Source organism: Protomyctophum parallelum, assembly GCF_964188405.1.
Source record: "Protomyctophum parallelum genome assembly, chromosome: 9".
NCBI classification, from domain to species: Eukaryota; Metazoa; Chordata; class Actinopteri; order Myctophiformes; family Myctophidae; genus Protomyctophum; species Protomyctophum parallelum.
Genome location: NC_139706.1, coordinates 19,151,398 through 19,171,397, shown reverse-complemented (window position 1 = coordinate 19,171,397; position 20,000 = coordinate 19,151,398). Strand labels below are relative to the sequence as shown.

The following is a 20,000-nucleotide window of genomic DNA, read 5'->3' as shown; positions in this document are numbered from 1 at the left end:
GTGGGCGGGATGGGCCCATACAGGGAAAGGAGGAAGAAAGAAGGAGAGAGAGAGAGAGAGAGAGAGAGAGGAGGGTGGTAGAGGGAGAGAGAGAGAGAAAGAGAGGAAGCTCCCAGATAAACAGACCGCAGCGCCTCAACTCCTAATCACCCTGTGCTTCCGTTTCCAGACTCTATAATTAGAAGGGCCCAGTCCCTTTTTTCTCCCCCATTCCCAGTTGACGCAAATGCTTCTTGCGGCTTGGCACCTCGTTTGGGGCGTGGGGTTTCTGCAGTTTACAGGGCCCAGGGCCTGAGCTGCTCTGGCTTTCTGGTCGCTCTGATACGGCATGAATAGCTAACCGCTGTCTTAACCCCTTTAGACCGGAGGAGGACCATTCTACAAATGTCTTCTAAAAAAGGTTTTCTAAAAGAAAACACATGTTTCTATGTCAGTGGTTCTCAAACATTTGAGCTTGTAGATCTGCTATTTTTCAATAGCTAAATTAAAACACCAAAAGGGGTTCCCGTACAGAATGGTTTAATTCTCCGCTCTGCTTCACCCCTCTCCTCTCCTCCTCATCCTCCTCCTCTTCAATAATCTGCATGACCCCTCTTCTCATCTCCTGCTTCAACCCATCCCTCATTCATCTCTTTATCCCTCGCAGTCAGTCCATCTTCTCATCATCTCCATGCAAGAACTGGCATTCGTTGTCGTCTTGGAAAAGAAAAGAAAGAAAGAAAGAAAAAAAGCTTTGAAGCTTTGCTAAAGTTTGATGGAAGATTGCACAAAAAAATATTTTTTCTTCTTTGCCGAGAGGGTGTGTTTTCCATCTTCCCGCTCGCACGTGTTGCAGAATCCTTTTAATCTTATGCCATTCCGAAGCCTCCTCTTTTCACATTTGACATGCCACCCAATAAAAGCCCGGCCACTAATTAAAACCTACTGCATCTTCCACATAAAAGCCTCTATGGGGAAAAAAAAAAAAAACTCAGATGAAAATTACTAATTACGCCTCATGTCAGTTATGGCTGGTGCATCGGTGATGCATCGTCTCCTGGCTCACTTTGACTTCTAGGGCTTTTTGGTCCCTCATGGAGGAGCCGGTTTGCGACATCTCGCATGCAGAGGGAACATCCTTTAGGGCCCCCGTTGTTGGACCAGCAGCCAGAGAGCCAGTAGAGCTGTGGGTTTGTTCTGCTGTGGTTTGTTGAGCGTGTTGTTTACGGTAAGAGCCTATACTTTCTGGAGCTCGACGGGCTTCAAATAAAACAGGGCTAAATGAATGGGCCTGTCAGTAAGGGTTACACTCGAGCCGAGATGCTGCGGTTCCGCGTCGGGGGCAGATTTATGTGCGTGCGCGACGTACACTTGCACACACACACACACACACACACGCATAGATGCACAGCAGCGTCTGTCTCCTGTACAGACGACAAAAAAAAAACACCACAGCACTCACACTGTCCTTGTCCCCGTCGAGCGGCAAGCAGACGACTCGGGCCACGACTTCGACCAGAGAGCAAATTATGATGTGAGGCATCAAGGCTGCGCTTTTACAACTTTGACAAACGATAGGCCTTTAAGCCTCATTTTAATGAGCTTGTTTGTTTGTTGTAAAGGCCCGATACTGCGTTGGCCACAGTTTTCTTTCTTTTTTTCTTTTTTTTCTCTCCACTGTATGTTTATATGCTGTTTTTGAAATTGAGTGGGAGTCTCTTTACAGTTTATACATGTTCGATTAAATAAACGCCAACGAGCAAAGTGATGAGTGGCTGTAGATTACTGATCTGTACATCGTTTGGGTGTGTCAATGTTTTATACACAGGCAAAATGAAGTGAAACGGCACTCTCTGGCTTAGGACGCAAGCAAGGAACCTACTGTATATACGGTTCATGTGGTTGGAACTGAACTTGAACTGTGTGTGTGTGTGTGTGTGTGTGTGTGTGTGTGTGTGTGTGTGTGTGTGTGTGTGTGTGTGTGTGTGTGTGTGTGTGTGTGTGTGTGTGTGTGTGTGTGTGTGTGTGTGTGTGTGTGTGTGTGTGTGTGTGTACGTGTGCGTGTGTGTGGTGTGTTTTCCAGGCATGCTTCTGGTGACGGCCGACACCCAGGGCCATGACTTCCATGTGTTCCAGATCCTCACACACCCCTGGGCGTCCTCGCAGAGCGCTGTGCACCACCTCTACACTCTGCACCGTGGAGAGACTGAGGCCAAGGTGACGCACGCACGCGCACGCACGCACGCGCACGCACGCACGCACGCACGCACACGCAACAACATGTCCCCTAATTCCAAAGACATAAATGGAGACAGGCAGCAGTGGTTTGGTGATCTGGGCTTTGGGAAATGAGTGCAGCTAGGCCACTTATATAGCCTCCCACACCTGTGCGTGGCCAGGAAACAACCTGCCATTCAATCAGGCTTGATTGGATTGAGGAGCCACTCCATGAGCCTTTTGACAATAGTCAACAAAGTTGCAAAGAGTGCTGCAGACAATGAAACAAAACAACAACAATGTAATATTCATTTTTACACAAGTCATAAAATAACTAACTCAAAACCATTACCGAACCTCTTAGATTTTAGGTTTACTAGTGACAACTGGTTGTAAACGTCCTAGTTTTAGTCATGGTCTCTTGAATAGTCATTCATTTAGTTTTAGTCACGTTTTAGTTACCTGGCATGTCTTGGTGTCAGTCTAGTTTTAGTCGACTAAATATAAGATTTTAGTCGACTAAATCTACAGTTGATTTAGTCGACTAGAATGTATTTTGACGGACCTTGATGCCGTCCTAATGACTGTTCTTACACTTGCTGAAAATATTTTCAGCAAGTGTAAAATGACTTATACTGGATCTCTCGTCCACTAGTCCCTTCCTAACATTTTAGTCTCGTTTTTATTTGTCAACGAAATTGTCAACATATTTGGCCTTTTAGTTTTAGTCATCATAACTTGGTTTTTCTTTTATGTAGTTTTCGCCAGTGAAAAAAGGTAGTCTATATACGAACATCTTTCGTCATAGTTTTAGTCGACGAAATCAACACTGCAGTGACCGACCACCCACCGCGTGGCGAGCCCCCCCCCCCCCCCTGCTGTGTGACGCCGGACATTAGCATCATGTGTGCACGGCCTTTCATCCACTCTGCGGCTCTCTCTCTCTCTAAACACTGTCATTGAGGTGACACTGGTGAGCATCAGCCGCCATGAGGCTGCACTTCTTAACATCAAAACCAAAACCCCTCTCTTGTTTGGGAGGGATAATGGGTATCTTTAGCCGTCTCTCACTCTCTCTCTCTCTGTCAACTCTTCCTACTCATCTGTACTGTACTGTATAAATGTGTGCTCCAGTGTGTTTGCGTGCGTCAGAGCGTGTGAGCTCGCATGTGTTTTGAGTGCCGAGTTCATAATTAGGAAGTCTTGTACCATAAACATGGGTGTGATCCTTCTGTTGTTCTCGCCCGCCCGGCAGGTTTCTCCCAGTGTGTGTGTGTGAGGGGGGTTGGGGGGGGGGGGGGCGCTGTATGTACAGTATGTGTGTGTGCATGCGTGCACATGTATGTGTGTTGTTGTTAACTCGGAGGGGACAGGAACACAAACAGGGCAGGGCGTGAACCCCCCCCCCCACACCCCCATTGATCTAAAGACTGATGTTTGCAGCAACTGGTTGTACTCCCAGCTGCCTGGATGCTGTGACCGTTTCCCCCACTGGCCACCTCCATTCATCGGCTTCCAAAGCAAACACGTTTAAAAGGCCGGACAATTTGTAGGAGAAATAGGCCGTAGCCTGGCTCAAATACCATTCAATGACAAACGGCTCTGTTTTCTTTATGTGTAGCGCTCGCGCGCGCGCACGCGCGTGTGTTCCGCTTTCTTTCTCCACTCCTGTCTTTCCTGTGCATGCACACACATATGCAGTATGCACGCGCACACATGCGTGCAACACTCTCACACACACCCATGCACAAATGCACGCACGCACGCACAGTGGTGAGGAAAATCAAATAGAGGCTATTTGGAGGGATGGATTATTTTTGACATGCCACTTTCCAACCCCCAGCCCCCTTTTCCCCCACTTCTGTCTCTGTCCCCCCCCCCCCCCCCCCCCTCCCCTGGCTAATTGAATCCTGAGGTTGAGCAGAGCTTCACAGTGAAAAATTGCGACCATTTAAATGGTGCCTCAGAATGTGTTGGATTGTGGATGTGATGTTGGGACCATGCCTTTTTTAACCAATCCGTGATTTGGATTTCTAAATCCTGACAGTTTTCCGAAAAACCTATGTCGTTCTCAAACAATTTCATGTCAAAAATATATGTAATTGGCCGACGACCCCCATCTGAAAATATGTTGTTCCAGTTCCCCCTCCCCTCCCCCCCGAAGCAAAGATTAGAGTTAAAAAACGTTTGCTCTGAAAGAATATGCATTTATGCGCCACATTTTAACGATAAAATAGCAGACCTACACTGTGCCGCGCTATGAGCTTGTAGATCTGCTATTTTTCAATAGCTAAAGTATAACGTAATGCTTTAAAACACCAGAAGGGGTTCCCGCCCTAAATGTGTTAACTGGTTTCTCTATATCACTGTAACACATGTAATGTACGTGGATTAAATTTCCCAGTCGCCACGACTGATTTCAGTCTTTTTGATTCCATAGAAGCCATCATCATCATCATCATCATGTCTTCTTTGGAGCCATGTTGCACATGAAGCATCTTCCATAAAATCTATAATGGCCTCGGTCGGACATAATATATGAAAGCAATGGTTAAAGCCTCAATCTGTGATTTCTTTAACCCTCGTTGACAATATCGCTAAAACATCATCATTGTACATATTGTGTTGATTGATTGATTGTTCAGCTCTAGGAGCCTCCTCCTTTCATGCTGTCTCACAAATTGCACATTTAGAACTTGGTCATGCAAACATTTTCAGTCGTGATATTTTTTTGCTTTAATCCATATATATATATATATATGCGCGCACAATTCATAATGAGAGCTTGTATAACTTAATAAACGTAATAACTACATCATATCCAGGTCCTCTTCTCTCATTCTACAAAAGAAAATCCCACGGAGGTTGTCATCGCCGTAGAAACCCAGAGGTGGGGTACCAGTTGAGTCAGGAAAGAGGAGGGGGTTCAGAACGGAGAGGGGGGGCGGTGGGTTTGGAGTGTGTGTGTGTGTGTGTGTGTGTGTGTGTGTGTGTGTGTGTGTGTGTGTGTGTGTGTGTGTGTGTGTGTGTGTGTGTGTGTGTGTGTGTGTGTGTGTGTGGGTGGGTGGGTGGGTGGGTGTCTGGGTGGGTGGGTGGGTGGGTGGGTGTGTGTGGGGGGGTTCCGGCAGAGCAAGAGCCTCCCCGCTGGGTCACAGCAGGCCTAGCCAAACGTCCCACTCAGTCACAGCGCCCCATGGAACTCCCATCCAGACCGGGGCTCTTTCATGTGGAGTAGCAGAGTACATTTGATTATAATCTTTCAGAAGGGAGAGGAACATGGGGCTGTGCGAGTAAAGGGCCTGGATAACACATGTAGCCACTCATTGAGTACATGGAAACACTAAAGCCCCACCACGCGTTGTTGGCTGATACATATCTTTAAAAAGCCAGCTGATGAAAAGTGACGAAAAACAAAACATCCATTGGATCCCCCCCCTTGACTCGGCTTTAGCAGATGGATGCCGTCGTTGTCCACAGCATGGCCGGTGAATGTGAGGATCTGACTTGTTTATTTATGAATACATATTCATACTGAATGATATACGGCATAGTTTCCCTCGTCATAATCCAAGTTGTGGACGGTACATGTATTAAGGGGACACAAAGGAGAAAATAAGCCACAGTTAAGCGTAATTTATACGTTGTTGCTTGCCGACAGCCGATTTTCAAAATGTTCTGCCTATGTGTGCCGGTGTATAACTTTTCTTTTTTTAAATAGCATTTTTTAATAAGGCTTTAGTACTTAAATGCAAATTAAATTAAGTTGTATGTGTATTTTATAGATGTTTGTTTGTTCAGTGTACTTTATGCGGATATCCAGTTGTCCAGAACTGCTGATCCAACCGATATACAGTATGGGCATACCAATATACAGGGTATGGGGCCAGTGGTGCATGCAGCGTTGACGACGCGTTGTCTCTCACTCTATCGCCTGTAGTCAATTAAACATCGTTAAGCTTCCCAACGTGTTTAACAAACTACACTACCCTCATTCAAAGGTTATGTAGGCTGTCATTGTATTTTCTGTGAATTAACTCACAGTTTAACCCAGTGATCCTCAGCCATTTTAAACTCAAAGACCCCCAAATTAAATGTATCTGAAATTCTGAATTAGCCTAGGGTGACAGGGTCCCAGGCCATTTCATTATGATTTTCATCTCTGGACTGGGACGGCCAATACATGTTACACACATGTTTACAATATTTTACAACAGTAGCTACTTATATTTTGTTATTTAACCCATTGTGGGTGGGAACCCCTTTTGGTGTTAGCATTATGTTATGCTTTAGCTATTTAAAAATAGCAGATCTACAAGCTCATAGCGTGCCACCGAGTGGCGCACTACGAGCTTGTAGGTCTGCTATTTTTGAATCGAAATTAATGGCCTTCATGCCCTGGCACTCGGCCTTGTGCCCTCAAAAAGTTGACCACACCAAAGGCAAAGTGGCCTTGCCTAAATACTACAGAAATGTACAGTAAGGTTCCATAGAGTAACAATGTAACTGTCATTCAGGGGTGCCTCGGATGAGGATCTCACATGTGTAGATGTGTAAGTTAAATGTTCTCAAATAAATAAATACATTTTCAGCAATCAATTTTTTGGGGCAAAATCTGGCATCATCGGTGGAGTTTAAATCAGGCTTTAGAACGTAGGAGGAGCAGAGAGTTCTCCTTCATCCTCTCACACAGTGACTTTGCAAATACAGGACAAGCAGCGCTTACTCAACGAAAACGCCCGCAGGCCTTGTTGGGTTCAGGAATATCGACTAGACCATGCCGTGTACACACCACACACACACACACACACACACACACACACAGGCACACACACACACAGAGAGGTAGACGCACACATCCCAGTGCCTGCCTCTAGTTAATGTACGACCCAACGGCAGGTCCTCCAGCTTTGAACTGAGCCGTCCGTAAACACTGAGTGCCGACCTCAGCCCAGCGATATGGCCACGGGGTTATCGGCCAGCGCAAACACGCACGCGCTCACACAAGCACCGCGGGGTGATAAAGTCTCCCCAGTTAGACGGGCGGAGGGACGCTTCCTTATCTCTCTCTCCCCGGGAGCGTCCAAACATGTGGCCGTCTGCCAGTGACCCGGGGCCCGGGCCAGGTAAACAGAGCCTTGCTTTGCTGATAGCAAGCAGGCAGCCGGCTCGCTGCTGCAGGCTCTGAAGTAAGAGGAGAGGAGTGCAGCCTGGAGGTGTGCAGGGCAAACTGGACAGCACTGGTCAGTCAGTCAGTCACACAGGTCAAAGACCCCCCCCCCTCCCCCATCTAGAATCTGACTGTGTTTTATAACATCAAATAACACTGGGACATATTATATATATGCTAAATGCAGGGCTAGAATCTGCAGATATACGTAATATTTCTTCACATCCCCCCCCCCCCCAAATGTTCCCTCTTCTTCGGGAAGGCACAGTTTCACCAGACCCCCCCCCCCCCCCCCCCCCCCCCTTCATCAGAGTGCTCTCTCTCTCTCTGTGTCCTTATCGCTGTGTCCATCAGTAAGCATTCTTGTCATGCCGGGGGTGGGGTTGGGGGTGGGGGGGGGGGGTTCCTCTCAGGTGAGCGGAGCAGCTCTAATCTCCCTCATCAGTGTCACTTTGAACACACTCCTCTCCCCCGCGTCCGTCTGTCCGTCTGTCCCGCTGTCATGGATGTCATCGTGTCCTCTGTGGACAAGAGGACCGGACAGCAGGAGGACAGAGGAGTGCTTATTCCTTCTCACCCCTCTGGAATATTTCTGTCCAGGCTGACCGTGTGTGTGTGTGTGCGTGTGTGTGTGTGTGTGCGCGTGCGTGTGCACGTATGTACAGTATGTCAGTCAGACACTAGCCAGATAAAGCACTAGACACAGTTGCATTCCGCCCTCATTAAGATAACGCTATATGGAAGATAATCTGCAAGTATCTGTCACTTTAAGTTTGTTCACACGCACGCATGCGCGCATGCGCACACACACACCTCTCAGGTGATCCAATCGCCTGTGATTCCCGTCAGATGAATGACATTAGACAGTGGATTGTTAGAACATACATGTCTACCGTCTGACAGGATGATTATGACCTCTTAGACACGCACACAGACTAGTCTTTCTCGAAGGCTAATCATCCATAATGAGCCGGGACATAGGTCAGGTCCTGCTCCACTGCTGGCTCTTTGGGAAAGTAAAAGAAGCCGTCTGGAATGCAGAGGATGGCCCATTAACTGTCACTGCTGCATGCACGGGGACAATTACCTAATCTGGCCTGGCCTGGCAACACATGAAACAGGCCTGTGCAGGTACAGAGATGTCCGTGTGTCTGGCTCTGGCTGTCTGACTGACTGACTGACTGACTGACTGGCTGTCTGTCTGACTGTCTGTCTGTCTGTGTGGTTTTGTGTCAATGACTGACTGTCTCTGACTGACTGCCTGTCTCTCTCTCTCTCTCTCTCTCTCTCTCTCTCTCTCTCTCTCTCTCTCCCTCTCTGTCTCTCCCCCCATCTCTCTGGATCACTTCTCTTGTCTCCGGTCCATCCTATCTCTGTCTGGTCCCCTGCATGTCTCACATGCTCAGAGAGATGCTATCTCCTCAAGTGTTTGTTCCATGCGAGACAGTCCACACTTCACAAGAAAGGCTGATTGTCTCTGTTTCAAACAGGTCCTCGGCACCATCTCTGTCAAAGATAAAATAGAATTGGAAACGTCTCAACCAGTTTGTACGCCTAATGTCCTCCAGGGTTCCTGTGTCCCAGGTTTCTGAGACTCCCCCCTTTAACTCTGTCAACACTGTACAGTCTAACACGTTATGAACATGTCAGGAAAATATATATAATTTTTCTAGCCTGGTTTCCAGGCTGCATTCCCTGATTTGTTCTGTCACTTCGCTAATCAGCCTGGAAAAGTTCCTGTCTTGAAGGTAGGCATGTAAAAGGCAGAGATTAAAATAGGGTGCATTTTGCATCCCAAAACGCAGTTTATAGTTAAGGGACGCAATAAACGACCTCTGCATCCACGGGATGCACTACTGTACTACTGTACTGTTTTTGTTCTAGTTTATTTTGCTAGCTTTAGTTATAATAATCATTTCTTCTTCCGTTTTCTACATGAATATAACCACATTATAACAATATAAAATGAAATGGGAGTTAAATGTTGCAATTAGTAAAAATGGCAAAATATGACTCCTAAAGTGGGACTCATAAAATGTCCCTGGGACTCATCTAAAAGACCGTCCCTGCATCCCGGGACTCATTACATTACATTCTGACTGGTCTAGGGTTGGGAAGAAAGCCACCATTTTGACATCTTATCAATGTGCACTGCATAGCTACTGCTGTTGTCCTGCAACGTACGTATCATTCACTAAACTCACCCCACACCGCCGTCAGGTTTTTGTACTACTGAATCTGGCATAGTGGACTACTGAACAGTGTTGTGTTCGTCGACTACCTGACAAAAATGTAATGGAAACTAAGCTATGATGACTAAAACTATGACTAAATTATATTGACAATTTCGTCAACAAATAAAAACTAGACTAAAATGTTAGGAAGGGACTAGTGGACAAGAGATCCAGTATAAGTAATGTTACACTTGGTTGCATGCTGAAAATAGCAGATCTACAAGCTTGTAGATCTGCTATTTTCAGTCATTACGACGGCATCAAGGCCCACCAAAGTACATTTTAGTCGACTAAATCACCTGTAGATTTAGTCGACAAAAATCTTAAACTTAAACTAAGTGAAAACGTTTTAAGAGAATATGACTAAAACTAAAATAGAAAAATTCTGCCAACAACAACACTGCTACCGCGTCAAATTAGTGTTAACTTTTTACCGTAGGTTTTACCGTAGGCCCCACTCCAGATGCCCATATATGGTGTTCTTTGTCAGTCATGCCCAAATATGGAGTCTATATGCAGACGTCAGAATGATGTCAGAACAGGCTAGCTCCATATATGGACCCTGGGCAGGGGCCCTGTGCAGAGCCCGGGCAGAGGCCTTTTTGGGGGCGCTTCTGGACAACCGTGGGTCCGACGGACTCGACACTGGGCACTGCACTCCCTGTGGTGGGGTTGGAACGTGCGTGTCGAATTTGAAGTCGGTGGGGCGAACGGTCCTCGAGTTACGTGGATTACAACAGTACACACACACACAGAGACTTGGTCCATTTATAGTTAGATAGTTAGATTACGTTGTGGCTCTGCAGGAGGATTACAACAGTACACACACAGAGACTTGGTCCATTTATAGTTAGATAGTTAGATTACGTTGTGGCTCTGCAGGAGGCTACTGTAGCTAGCTGTCCGGAACTAATCTCACAAACCTCTGGACCAATCAGAGTCACATTGACTTGGCTCTTTTTGAAGGGCGCTTCAAAAACGTCATTTGCCACAGCCAAGTCTATGCACTTTAACGTTTGTTTAGCGCACTAATTGACGACGTGGTAGCGCCATGTGCCCGATATATAAATACAACTCATAACTGTAATTCCTCGTAATTCCGTTTTCATAATAAGACTCAATATTCACAGAGGATGACGATGGTGTCAGACTGTTTTGAATATAGATAAACAAGATATGTTTATACTGCTATGAAATAGGATAATGGATGGAAGTCAATGGGACTGATACTAGGCTGAAACCTTGGCCAAAGTTGGGAGTCGTTATGTACGTCATTGATATGCAGCTGATCAGCATCACAGGCTTGACCACATGAAATCCAATAGACCCACATGATTAGATTATTATTTATTTTTTTAATGCACCTATCCAAAGTCAGACCAACCTGGTCTGTCCGTCTATAGCTTGGTATTGATTCGGTCCAGTGCGTCGCCAATAATGCATCTGTTATTGTGCCGGTAGAGTTCTGTGTACACCAGGGATTAGGCCCGGTAAGCCATTGGGCTGCATGGACATGCTGCAGATGACTGGGTTCTGTAACGTCACGTCGGGTCGGGTAAACACTTGCGAAGACGCCACAATAACACTTGAGTGTTCACTGTTCACCCACGCAGAGTCTTCAGCAAGCTGTGTTTCGGGGACTTAATCCACTTCTAAACACACGTGTGTGTGTGCGTGCATGTGCATGTGTGCGCGTAGGCAGCGCAAGGCCCAAGCTCACCAGACACCACTAAACAAGTGTGTGTTCGCGGGGGGGGGGGGGGGGGGGTGTGCAGACTCTGAGGCGCACACCAACTGTCAATCTCACTAATTGCCCACACCCCGCATCACCCAGCCATTGTCTGACTGTCACTTTGACCCCATTGTGTGCTGAGCGTTAACCTTAAGAGCCCTTTTCCTGCAGGGCCTACCCCCCCCCCCCCCCCCCACACACACACACACACACACACACCTCGTCCTTGTGCGACCTCAGCAGCAGTGTCCCAGCAGTTCCCCCCAGCCCCCCCCCGCCGACAGTATACAAATTGTTTGTGTCTCGACCTAATCGTGGACATGACATATTGCAAACCCTGAACAAACGTGTAAATAATAGCGCGATTGTTAACCAAATGAGAGGCTTAATGTTAAATCCCTGGCATTAATGAGGAAACGGTTCCACCCCCCCCCCCCCCCAACACACACTCACACCGATACCCTCCCTATAGTATGTCTGTAATGTTAGTATGTCCTCTGTCCTACTCTCCTCAGCGTCTGTCACTTACCCTTCCTTCCGCCGTCTCCATTATCTAACTATACGCCAGTGGTTCCCACACTGTTCAGGTCCAAAGACCCAAAAGAGTTTGCCTCGGGACTCAAACTAGATCTACAATTAAGCACTTGTAGATCGCCCATTTTTACTACTTCTGCATACTTCTGCATATAAATATTTAATATTTTTCACACATATACGCCTATTTTTACTACTTCTGCATACTTCTGCATATAATTATTTAATATTTTTCACGTGCGCACACACCTATATATACTATATATAACATTTATTTGTATTTATTATTATTATTATTTTATTTTTTTTAACTGTAGGAAAAGGAATTTTCACTCGAGTCCGTGACCCATGAATATTGGTCTGTGACCCACAAACTGTCTTGACCCGGGTCCCGACCTGGTGTTTTGGAAACCGTGATCTAACTATATACCATGTGACTTCCATAACTCCTCCTAACTGAGTCCTCTCTGTCCCTCTCTACCTTCCCTTCCCTGTCTCCTAACTGAGTCACCTCTGTCCCTCTCTACCTTCCCTTCCCTGTCTCCTAACTGAGTCACCTCTGTCCCTCTCTACCTTCCCTTCCCTGTCTCCTAACTGAGTCACCTCTGTCCCTCTCTACCTTCCCTTCCCTGTCTCCTAACTGAGTCACCTCTGTCCCTCTCTACCTTCCCTTCCCTGTCTCCTAACTGAGTCACCTCTGTCCCTCTCTACCTTCCCTTCCCTGTCTCCTAACTGAGTCACCTCTGTCCCTCTCTACCTTCCCTTCCCTGTCTCCTAACTGAGTCACCTCTGTCCCTCTCTACGTTCCCTTCCCTGTCTCCTAACTGAGTCCTCTCTGTCCCTCTCTACCTTCCCTTCCCTGTCTCCTAACTGAGTCACCTCTGTCCCTCTCTACCTTCCCTTCCCTGTCTCCTAACTGAGTCACCTCTGTCCCTCTCTACCTTCCCTTCCCTGTCTCCTAACTGAGTCCTCTCTGTCCCTCTCTACCTTCCCTTCCCTGTCTCCTAACTGAGTCACCTCTGTCCCTCTCTACCTTCCCTTCCCTGTCTCCTAACTGAGTCACCTCTGTCCCTCTCTACCTTCCCTTCCCTGTCTCCTAACTGAGTCACCTCTGTCCCTCTCTACCTTCCCTTCCCTGTCTCCTAACTGAGTCACCTCTGTCCCCTCTCTACCTTCCCTTCCCTGTCTCCTAACTGAGTCACCTCTGTCCCTCTCTACCTTCCCTTCCCTGTCTCCTAACTGAGTCACCTCTGTCCCTCTCTACCTTCCCTTCCCTGTCTCCTAACTGAGTCACCTCTGTCCCTCTCTACCTTCCCTTCCCTGTCTCCTAACTGAGTCACCTCTGTCCCTCTCTACCTTCCCTTCCCTGTCTCCTAACTGAGTCACCTCTGTCCCTCTCTACCTTCCCTTCCCTGTCTCCTAACTGAGTCACCTCTGTCCCCTCTCTACCTTCCCTTCCCTGTCTCCTAACTGAGTCACCTCTGTCCCTCTCTACCTTCCCTTCCCTGTCTCCTAACTGAGTCACCTCTGTCCCTCTCTACCTTCCCTTCCCTGTCTCCTAACTGAGTCACCTCTGTCCCTCTCTACCTTCCCTTCCCTGTCTCCTAACTGAGTCACCTCTGTCCCCTCTCTACCTTCCCTTCCCTGTCTCCTAACTGAGTCACCTCTGTCCCCTCTCTACCTTCCCTTCCCTGTCTCCTAACTGAGTCACCTCTGTCCCTCTCTACCTTCCCTTCCCTGTCTCCTAACTGAGTCCTCTCTGTCCCTCTCTACCTTCCCTTCCCTGTCTCCTAACTGAGTCCTCTCTGTCCCTCTCTACCTTCCCTTCCCTGTCTCCTAACTGAGTCACCTCTGTCCCTCTCTACCTTCCCTTCCCTGTCTCCTAACTGAGTCCTCTCTGTCCCTCTCTACCTTCCCTTCCCTGTCTCCTAACTGAGTCACCTCTGTCCCTCTCTACCTTCCCTTCCCTGTCTCCTAACTGAGTCACCTCTGTCCCTCTCTACCTTCCCTTCCCTGTCTCCTAACTGAGTCACCTCTGTCCCTCTCTACCTTCCCTTCCCTGTCTCCTAACTGAGTCACCTCTGTCCCTCTCTACCTTCCCTTCCCTGTCTCCTAACTGAGTCACCTCTGTCCCTCTCTACCTTCCCTTCCCTGTCTCCTAACTGAGTCACCTCTGTCCCCTCTCTACCTTCCCTTCCCTGTCTCCTAACTGAGTCACCTCTGTCCCTCTCTACCTTCCCTTCCCTGTCTCCTAACTGAGTCACCTCTGTCCCCTCTCTACCTTCCCTTCCCTGTCTCCTAACTGAGTCACCTCTGTCCCTCTCTACCTTCCCTTCCCTGTCTCCTAACTGAGTCACCTCTGTCCCTCTCTACCTTCCCTTCCCTGTCTCCTAACTGAGTCCTCTCTGTCCCTCTCTACCTTCCCTTCCCTGTCTCCTAACTGAGTCACCTCTGTCCCTCTCTACCTTCCCTTCCCTGTCTCCTAACTGAGTCCTCTCTGTCCCTCTCTCCCTTCCCTTCCCTGTCTCCTAACTGAGTCACCTCTGTCCCCTCTCTACCTTCCCTTCCCTGTCTCCTAACTGAGTCACCTCTGTCCCTCTCTACCTTCCCTTCCCTGTCTCCTAACTGAGTCACCTCTGTCCCTCTCTACCTTCCCTTCCCTGTCTCCTAACTGAGTCACCTCTGTCCCTCTCTACCTTCCCTTCCCTGTCTCCTAACTGAGTCCTCTCTGTCCCTCTCTACCTTCCCTTCCCTGTCTCCTAACTGAGTCACCTCTGTCCCTCTCTACCTTCCCTTCCCTGTCTCCTAACTGAGTCACCTCTGTCCCTCTCTACCTTCCCTTCCCTGTCTCCTAACTGAGTCCTCTCTGTCCCTCTCTCCCTTCCCTGTCTCCTAACTGAGTCACCTCTGTCCCTCTCTACCTTCCCTTCCCTGTCTCCTAACTGAGTCACCTCTGTCCCTCTCTACCTTCCCTTCCCTGTCTCCTAACTGAGTCACCTCTGTCCCTCTCTACCTTCCCTTCCCTGTCTCCTAACTGAGTCACCTCTGTCCCCTCTCTACCTTCCCTTCCCTGTCTCCTAACTGAGTCACCTCTGTCCCTCTCTACCTTCCCTTCCCTGTCTCCTAACTGAGTCACCTCTGTCCCTCTCTACCTTCCCTTCCCTGTCTCCTAACTGAGTCACCTCTGTCCCTCTCTACCTTCCCTTCCCTGTCTCCTAACTGAGTCACCTCTGTCCCCTCTCTACCTTCCCTTCCCTGTCTCCTAACTGAGTCACCTCTGTCCCTCTCTACCTTCCCTTCCCTGTCTCCTAACTGAGTCACCTCTGTCCCTCTCTACCTTCCCTTCCCTGTCTCCTAACTGAGTCACCTCTGTCCCCTCTCTACCTTCCCTTCCCTGTCTCCTAACTGAGTCACCTCTGTCCCTCTCTACCTTCCCTTCCCTGTCTCCTAACTGAGTCACCTCTGTCCCTCTCTACCTTCCCTTCCCTGTCTCCTAACTGAGTCACCTCTGTCCCTCTCTACCTTCCCTTCCCTGTCTCCTAACTGAGTCCTCTCTGTCCCTCTCTCCCTTCCCTGTCTCCTAACTGAGTCACCTCTGTCCCTCTCTACCTTCCCTTCCCTGTCTCCTAACTGAGTCACCTCTGTCCCTCTCTACCTTCCCTTCCCTGTCTCCTAACTGAGTCACCTCTGTCCCTCTCTACCTTCCCTTCCCTGTCTCCTAACTGAGTCACCTCTGTCCCCTCTCTACCTTCCCTTCCCTGTCTCCTAACTGAGTCACCTCTGTCCCTCTCTACCTTCCCTTCCCTGTCTCCTAACTGAGTCACCTCTGTCCCTCTCTACCTTCCCTTCCCTGTCTCCTAACTGAGTCACCTCTGTCCCCTCTCTACCTTCCCTTCCCTGTCTCCTAACTGAGTCCTCTCTGTCCCTCTCTCCCTTCCCTGTCTCCTAACTGAGTCACCTCTGTCCCTCTCTACCTTCCCTTCCCTGTCTCCTAACTGAGTCACCTCTGTCCCTCTCTACCTTCCCTTCCCTGTCTCCTAACTGAGTCACCTCTGTCCCTCTCTACCTTCCCTTCCCTGTCTCCTAACTGAGTCACCTCTGTCCCTCTCTACCTTCCCTTCCCTGTCTCCTAACTGAGTCACCTCTGTCCCTCTCTACCTTCCCTTCCCTGTCTCCTAACTGAGTCACCTCTGTCCCTCTCTACCTTCCCTTCCCTGTCTCCTAACTGAGTCACCTCTGTCCCCTCTCTACCTTCCCTTCCCTGTCTCCTAACTGAGTCACCTCTGTCCCTCTCTACCTTCCCTTCCCTGTCTCCTAACTGAGTCACCTCTGTCCCCTCTCTACCTTCCCTTCCCTGTCTCCTAACTGAGTCACCTCTGTCCCCTCTCTACCTTCCCTTCCCTGTCTCCTAACTGAGTCACCTCTGTCCCCTCTCTACCTTCCCTTCCCTGTCTCCTAACTGAGTCACCTCTGTCCCTCTCTACCTTCCCTTCCCTGTCTCCTAACTGAGTCACCTCTGTCCCTCTCTACCTTCCCTTCCCTGTCTCCTAACTGAGTCACCTCTGTCCCTCTCTACCTTCCCTTCCCTGTCTCCTAACTGAGTCACCTCTGTCCCTCTCTACCTTCCCTTCCCTGTCTCCTAACTGAGTCACCTCTGTCCCTCTCTACCTTCCCTTCCCTGTCTCCTAACTGAGTCACCTCTGTCCCTCTCTACCTTCCCTTCCCTGTCTCCTAACTGAGTCACCTCTGTCCCTCTCTACCTTCCCTTCCCTGTCTCCTAACTGAGTCACCTCTGTCCCCTCTCTACCTTCCCTTCCCTGTCTCCTAACTGAGTCCTCTCTGTCCCTCTCTACCTTCCCTTCCCTGTCTCCTAACTGAGTCACCTCTGTCCCTCTCTACCTTCCCTTCCCTGTCTCCTAACTGAGTCACCTCTGTCCCTCTCTACCTTCCCTTCCCTGTCTCCTAACTGAGTCCTCTCTGTCCCCTCTCTACCTTCCCTTCCCTGTCTCCTAACTGAGTCACCTCTGTCCCCTCTCTACCTTCCCTTCCCTGTCTCCTAACTCCTAAGAGATCATGAGATGATGGAATGATAATGGATGATGATGTTCATGGAAGGGGAACCTTCTGAAAGCTTCATGGGCAAAGATAATTAAAAACAAAGGTCAAAATGTCCTCTCAGTCATGCTACTATTAAAGGTACTATTTAAAACAAAATGGCCTAACGCATGTCCTCTCCGTGTGGCTCCCTTCGTCCCTCCAGGTCCAGGACATGTGCTTCAGCCAAGACAGCCGCTGGGTGGCCGTCAGCACGCTGCGCGGCACCACGCACGTCTTCCCCGTCAGCCCGTACGGCGGGCCGCCGTGCGCGCGCACGCACATGTCGCCGCGCGTGGTCAACCGCATGTCGCGCTTCCAGAAGAGCGCTGGCCTGGAGGAGATCGAGCAGGAGCTCAACCGGGCGGCGGCCTCGGCGGGCGGCGGCCTCGGAGGAGGAGGCGTGGCCGGAGGCTGCGTCCTGATAGGAGGAGGAGGAGGGGGACGCTGCAGTCCCATCCCCGGGCTCTCCAGCAGCCCCTCGGGGTCCCCGCTACACGGTGAGGGTTTCGGGGGGAGGTTGTTGTCAATATTAGCCCATTCAGGCCTGATGTCGACATTTTAAATAAACGTTTTCTAAATCATGACAATTTTCTGAAAGATTTGAGGCACATTTTAACGATTTTTCGAAAATAGCAGACCTACAAGCTCATAGCGCGCCACTCGGTGGCGTGCTATGAGCTTGTAGATCTGCTATTTTTCAATAGCTAAATTATAACATAATGTTTGAAACACCAGAATGGGTTAGAATTGATCTTGTGATGATGTTGAAGATCAGATGTCGTCTGGGATCGTCTGATATCATAATGGGGGGGCTGGGCAATATATTGATGTTACAGTATATATCGATATTGTGATGAGATACCGGACACCGTCTGGGTCATTGGAGGTCATACGATCTGTTGTCTCTTCCTGGTGTTAATCACCTACGTTTTTTATTTTGTGCTTTCAAAAAGTGTTGTACATTTTCGAAAATCATACATTTTCAAAAATAGAGAGTGAAAATGCCCTGAGTCGACTCAGTCCGCCCCACGTGTCACGCATAATATGACGTCATGTCCATGACATCAGGGAGCACCTAATGGACAGATGACATAGACTTGTATTCCGAACTTCCGATCATCATGATGATCGGAAAACAAACGCGATGAGTCATCCGTTTCCAGGAATTACATTTTGGGTAGGCAAAATGTGTTAATTGTCGTCTCCCCGCGCACAATCGTAGCACTAAAGGTTTTCAAAGCGATATACCTGCCAGACGAGTAGGATACAAAGGCTGAAAGGCATTTACATTCCAATGGGTGATTGAGGGGCACGCTCTACCGCAACGGCCAATCAGCTGTCCACTAATAGTTCTCAGGTCTTGTTTTTGTCCTCTCTCTTTTCTCATTGTATGGATTTTGGCCAGGCCAGAAATGGATTTGGACAGGCAGACGCCTGCCCTCGCCTTATTGTAGATACGCCTCTGACACACACACACACACACACACACACACACACACACACACACACACACACACACACACACACACACACATAATCCCTGCATATTTCAGTGATCTTCATATATGGAGATCCTTTCGGGGAGGTCCTTCATATCGGGGTGTATTATTGAGGAGTATGTTTATTAGCTCTGGTCTTCGTTGCGGTTCTAGGCCTGACATTGACTTTACATTTCCCCAGGTGAATCAGTGGACAGAGATCAGGCTAAGCGAGACCAATGTCAGTTTAACTAACGGCCCCTAGGGGCCACTAGCAGGACTTTTAGACTTAAGATAATACTCATAATAATCATGTTTTCCCCCAGCACTCCTTGGGGTGTTTTTTTGGTCACTGTATATTTGCACATACGTTGGAATATGGCCCCGGAATGTACCCATCGTATAACCGCTAGAGTTGATTTATTTATTAGATCCCCATCACCTTACTATGAATCACAGCAGCTACTCTTCCTGTGGGGTCTTAAACATATCATCATCATCAAAAACATTTATTTCCGTATTATTACTAGAAGCTGTGAGCAGCCATTAGTACAGCTTGGGGAGCAGTTAAGTGTCTTGCCCAGGGACACAGTGCTGGGGCCGATGCATTCAATCCAGTCGGGGCACGTTTTAGTTTTAGTCAACAAAATGTTAAAATAATAAGTACAGTCTACCACTCTATACAGTAAAGACTGGGGGGGGGAGGTCACTCAGCCAACATTTTGACGTTCCCGTCTAAAATGACAATCACTGCAGTCTCGCTCTACCCAGAGTAATGTAAGAGAGTGGGGACACGCTTTTATCTCGCCACAAAGCGGGTGCCTATGGGCGATAGTTCCAAACACTGCTCCTATGGATGGAACTATTCCATTGAGATAGAATGAGCACTTCCGCATTCCATTGTTACAATGAGAGTCATTACTCTATTGCTAGATTACTCTGGCTCTACCGTAGTATCTTCAAAAGTTGGAAATTATTTGGAGGAAGAACATAACTACACAAACTGAGAGCGGAAACAACATTTCAGTGATGTCAATAGTATGACAGTAATATTATATAGTAGTATATTTTTACAGTCACTTTTTGAGGGTCAAGAGAAATAGAAAGAAACACCTTCTTATTTCCGGTTCAAAATCCGCCAGTGAACGCTCATTCTGAACAAACAAAGCAAACAAAAAGTCAGAAACGTCAATCGTGATCCCGTCACGATTGATAGTAGTTGATTTATAGTTTCTGAAAACCTTCAAATTGGTATAAAAAAAACATATTTTGTGGTGTATGAGACACAGAGGTGTATGAGACACAGAGGTAGAGGTGTATGAGACAGACACAGAGGTGTATGAGACAGACACAGAGGTGTATGAGACACAGAGGTAGAGGTGTATGAGACACAGAGGTGTATGAGACAGACACAGAGGTGTATGAGACACAGAGGTGTATGAGACACAGAGGTGTATGAGACACAGAGGTGTATGAGACAGACACAGAGGTGTATGAGACACAGAGGTGTATGAGACAGACACAGAGGTGTATGAGACACAGAGGTGTATGAGACACAGAGG

General features: G+C 48.2%; 1 protein-coding gene across 2 annotated transcripts in view; it reads left to right on the top strand.

Annotated features, from left to right (window-relative positions):
- The window catches only part of bcas3 (BCAS3 microtubule associated cell migration factor), a 361,222-nt gene that overhangs the window by 84,965 nt on the left and 256,257 nt on the right, over positions 1-20,000 (top strand). For both annotated transcript variants that reach the window (XM_083772661.1, XM_083772660.1), the window contains exons 14-15: positions 2,063-2,196; positions 17,124-17,457. In XM_083772661.1, the coding sequence (XP_083628787.1) occupies positions 2,063-2,196; positions 17,124-17,457 (468 nt within the window). The remainder of the gene's footprint in view (positions 1-2,062; positions 2,197-17,123; positions 17,458-20,000) is intronic.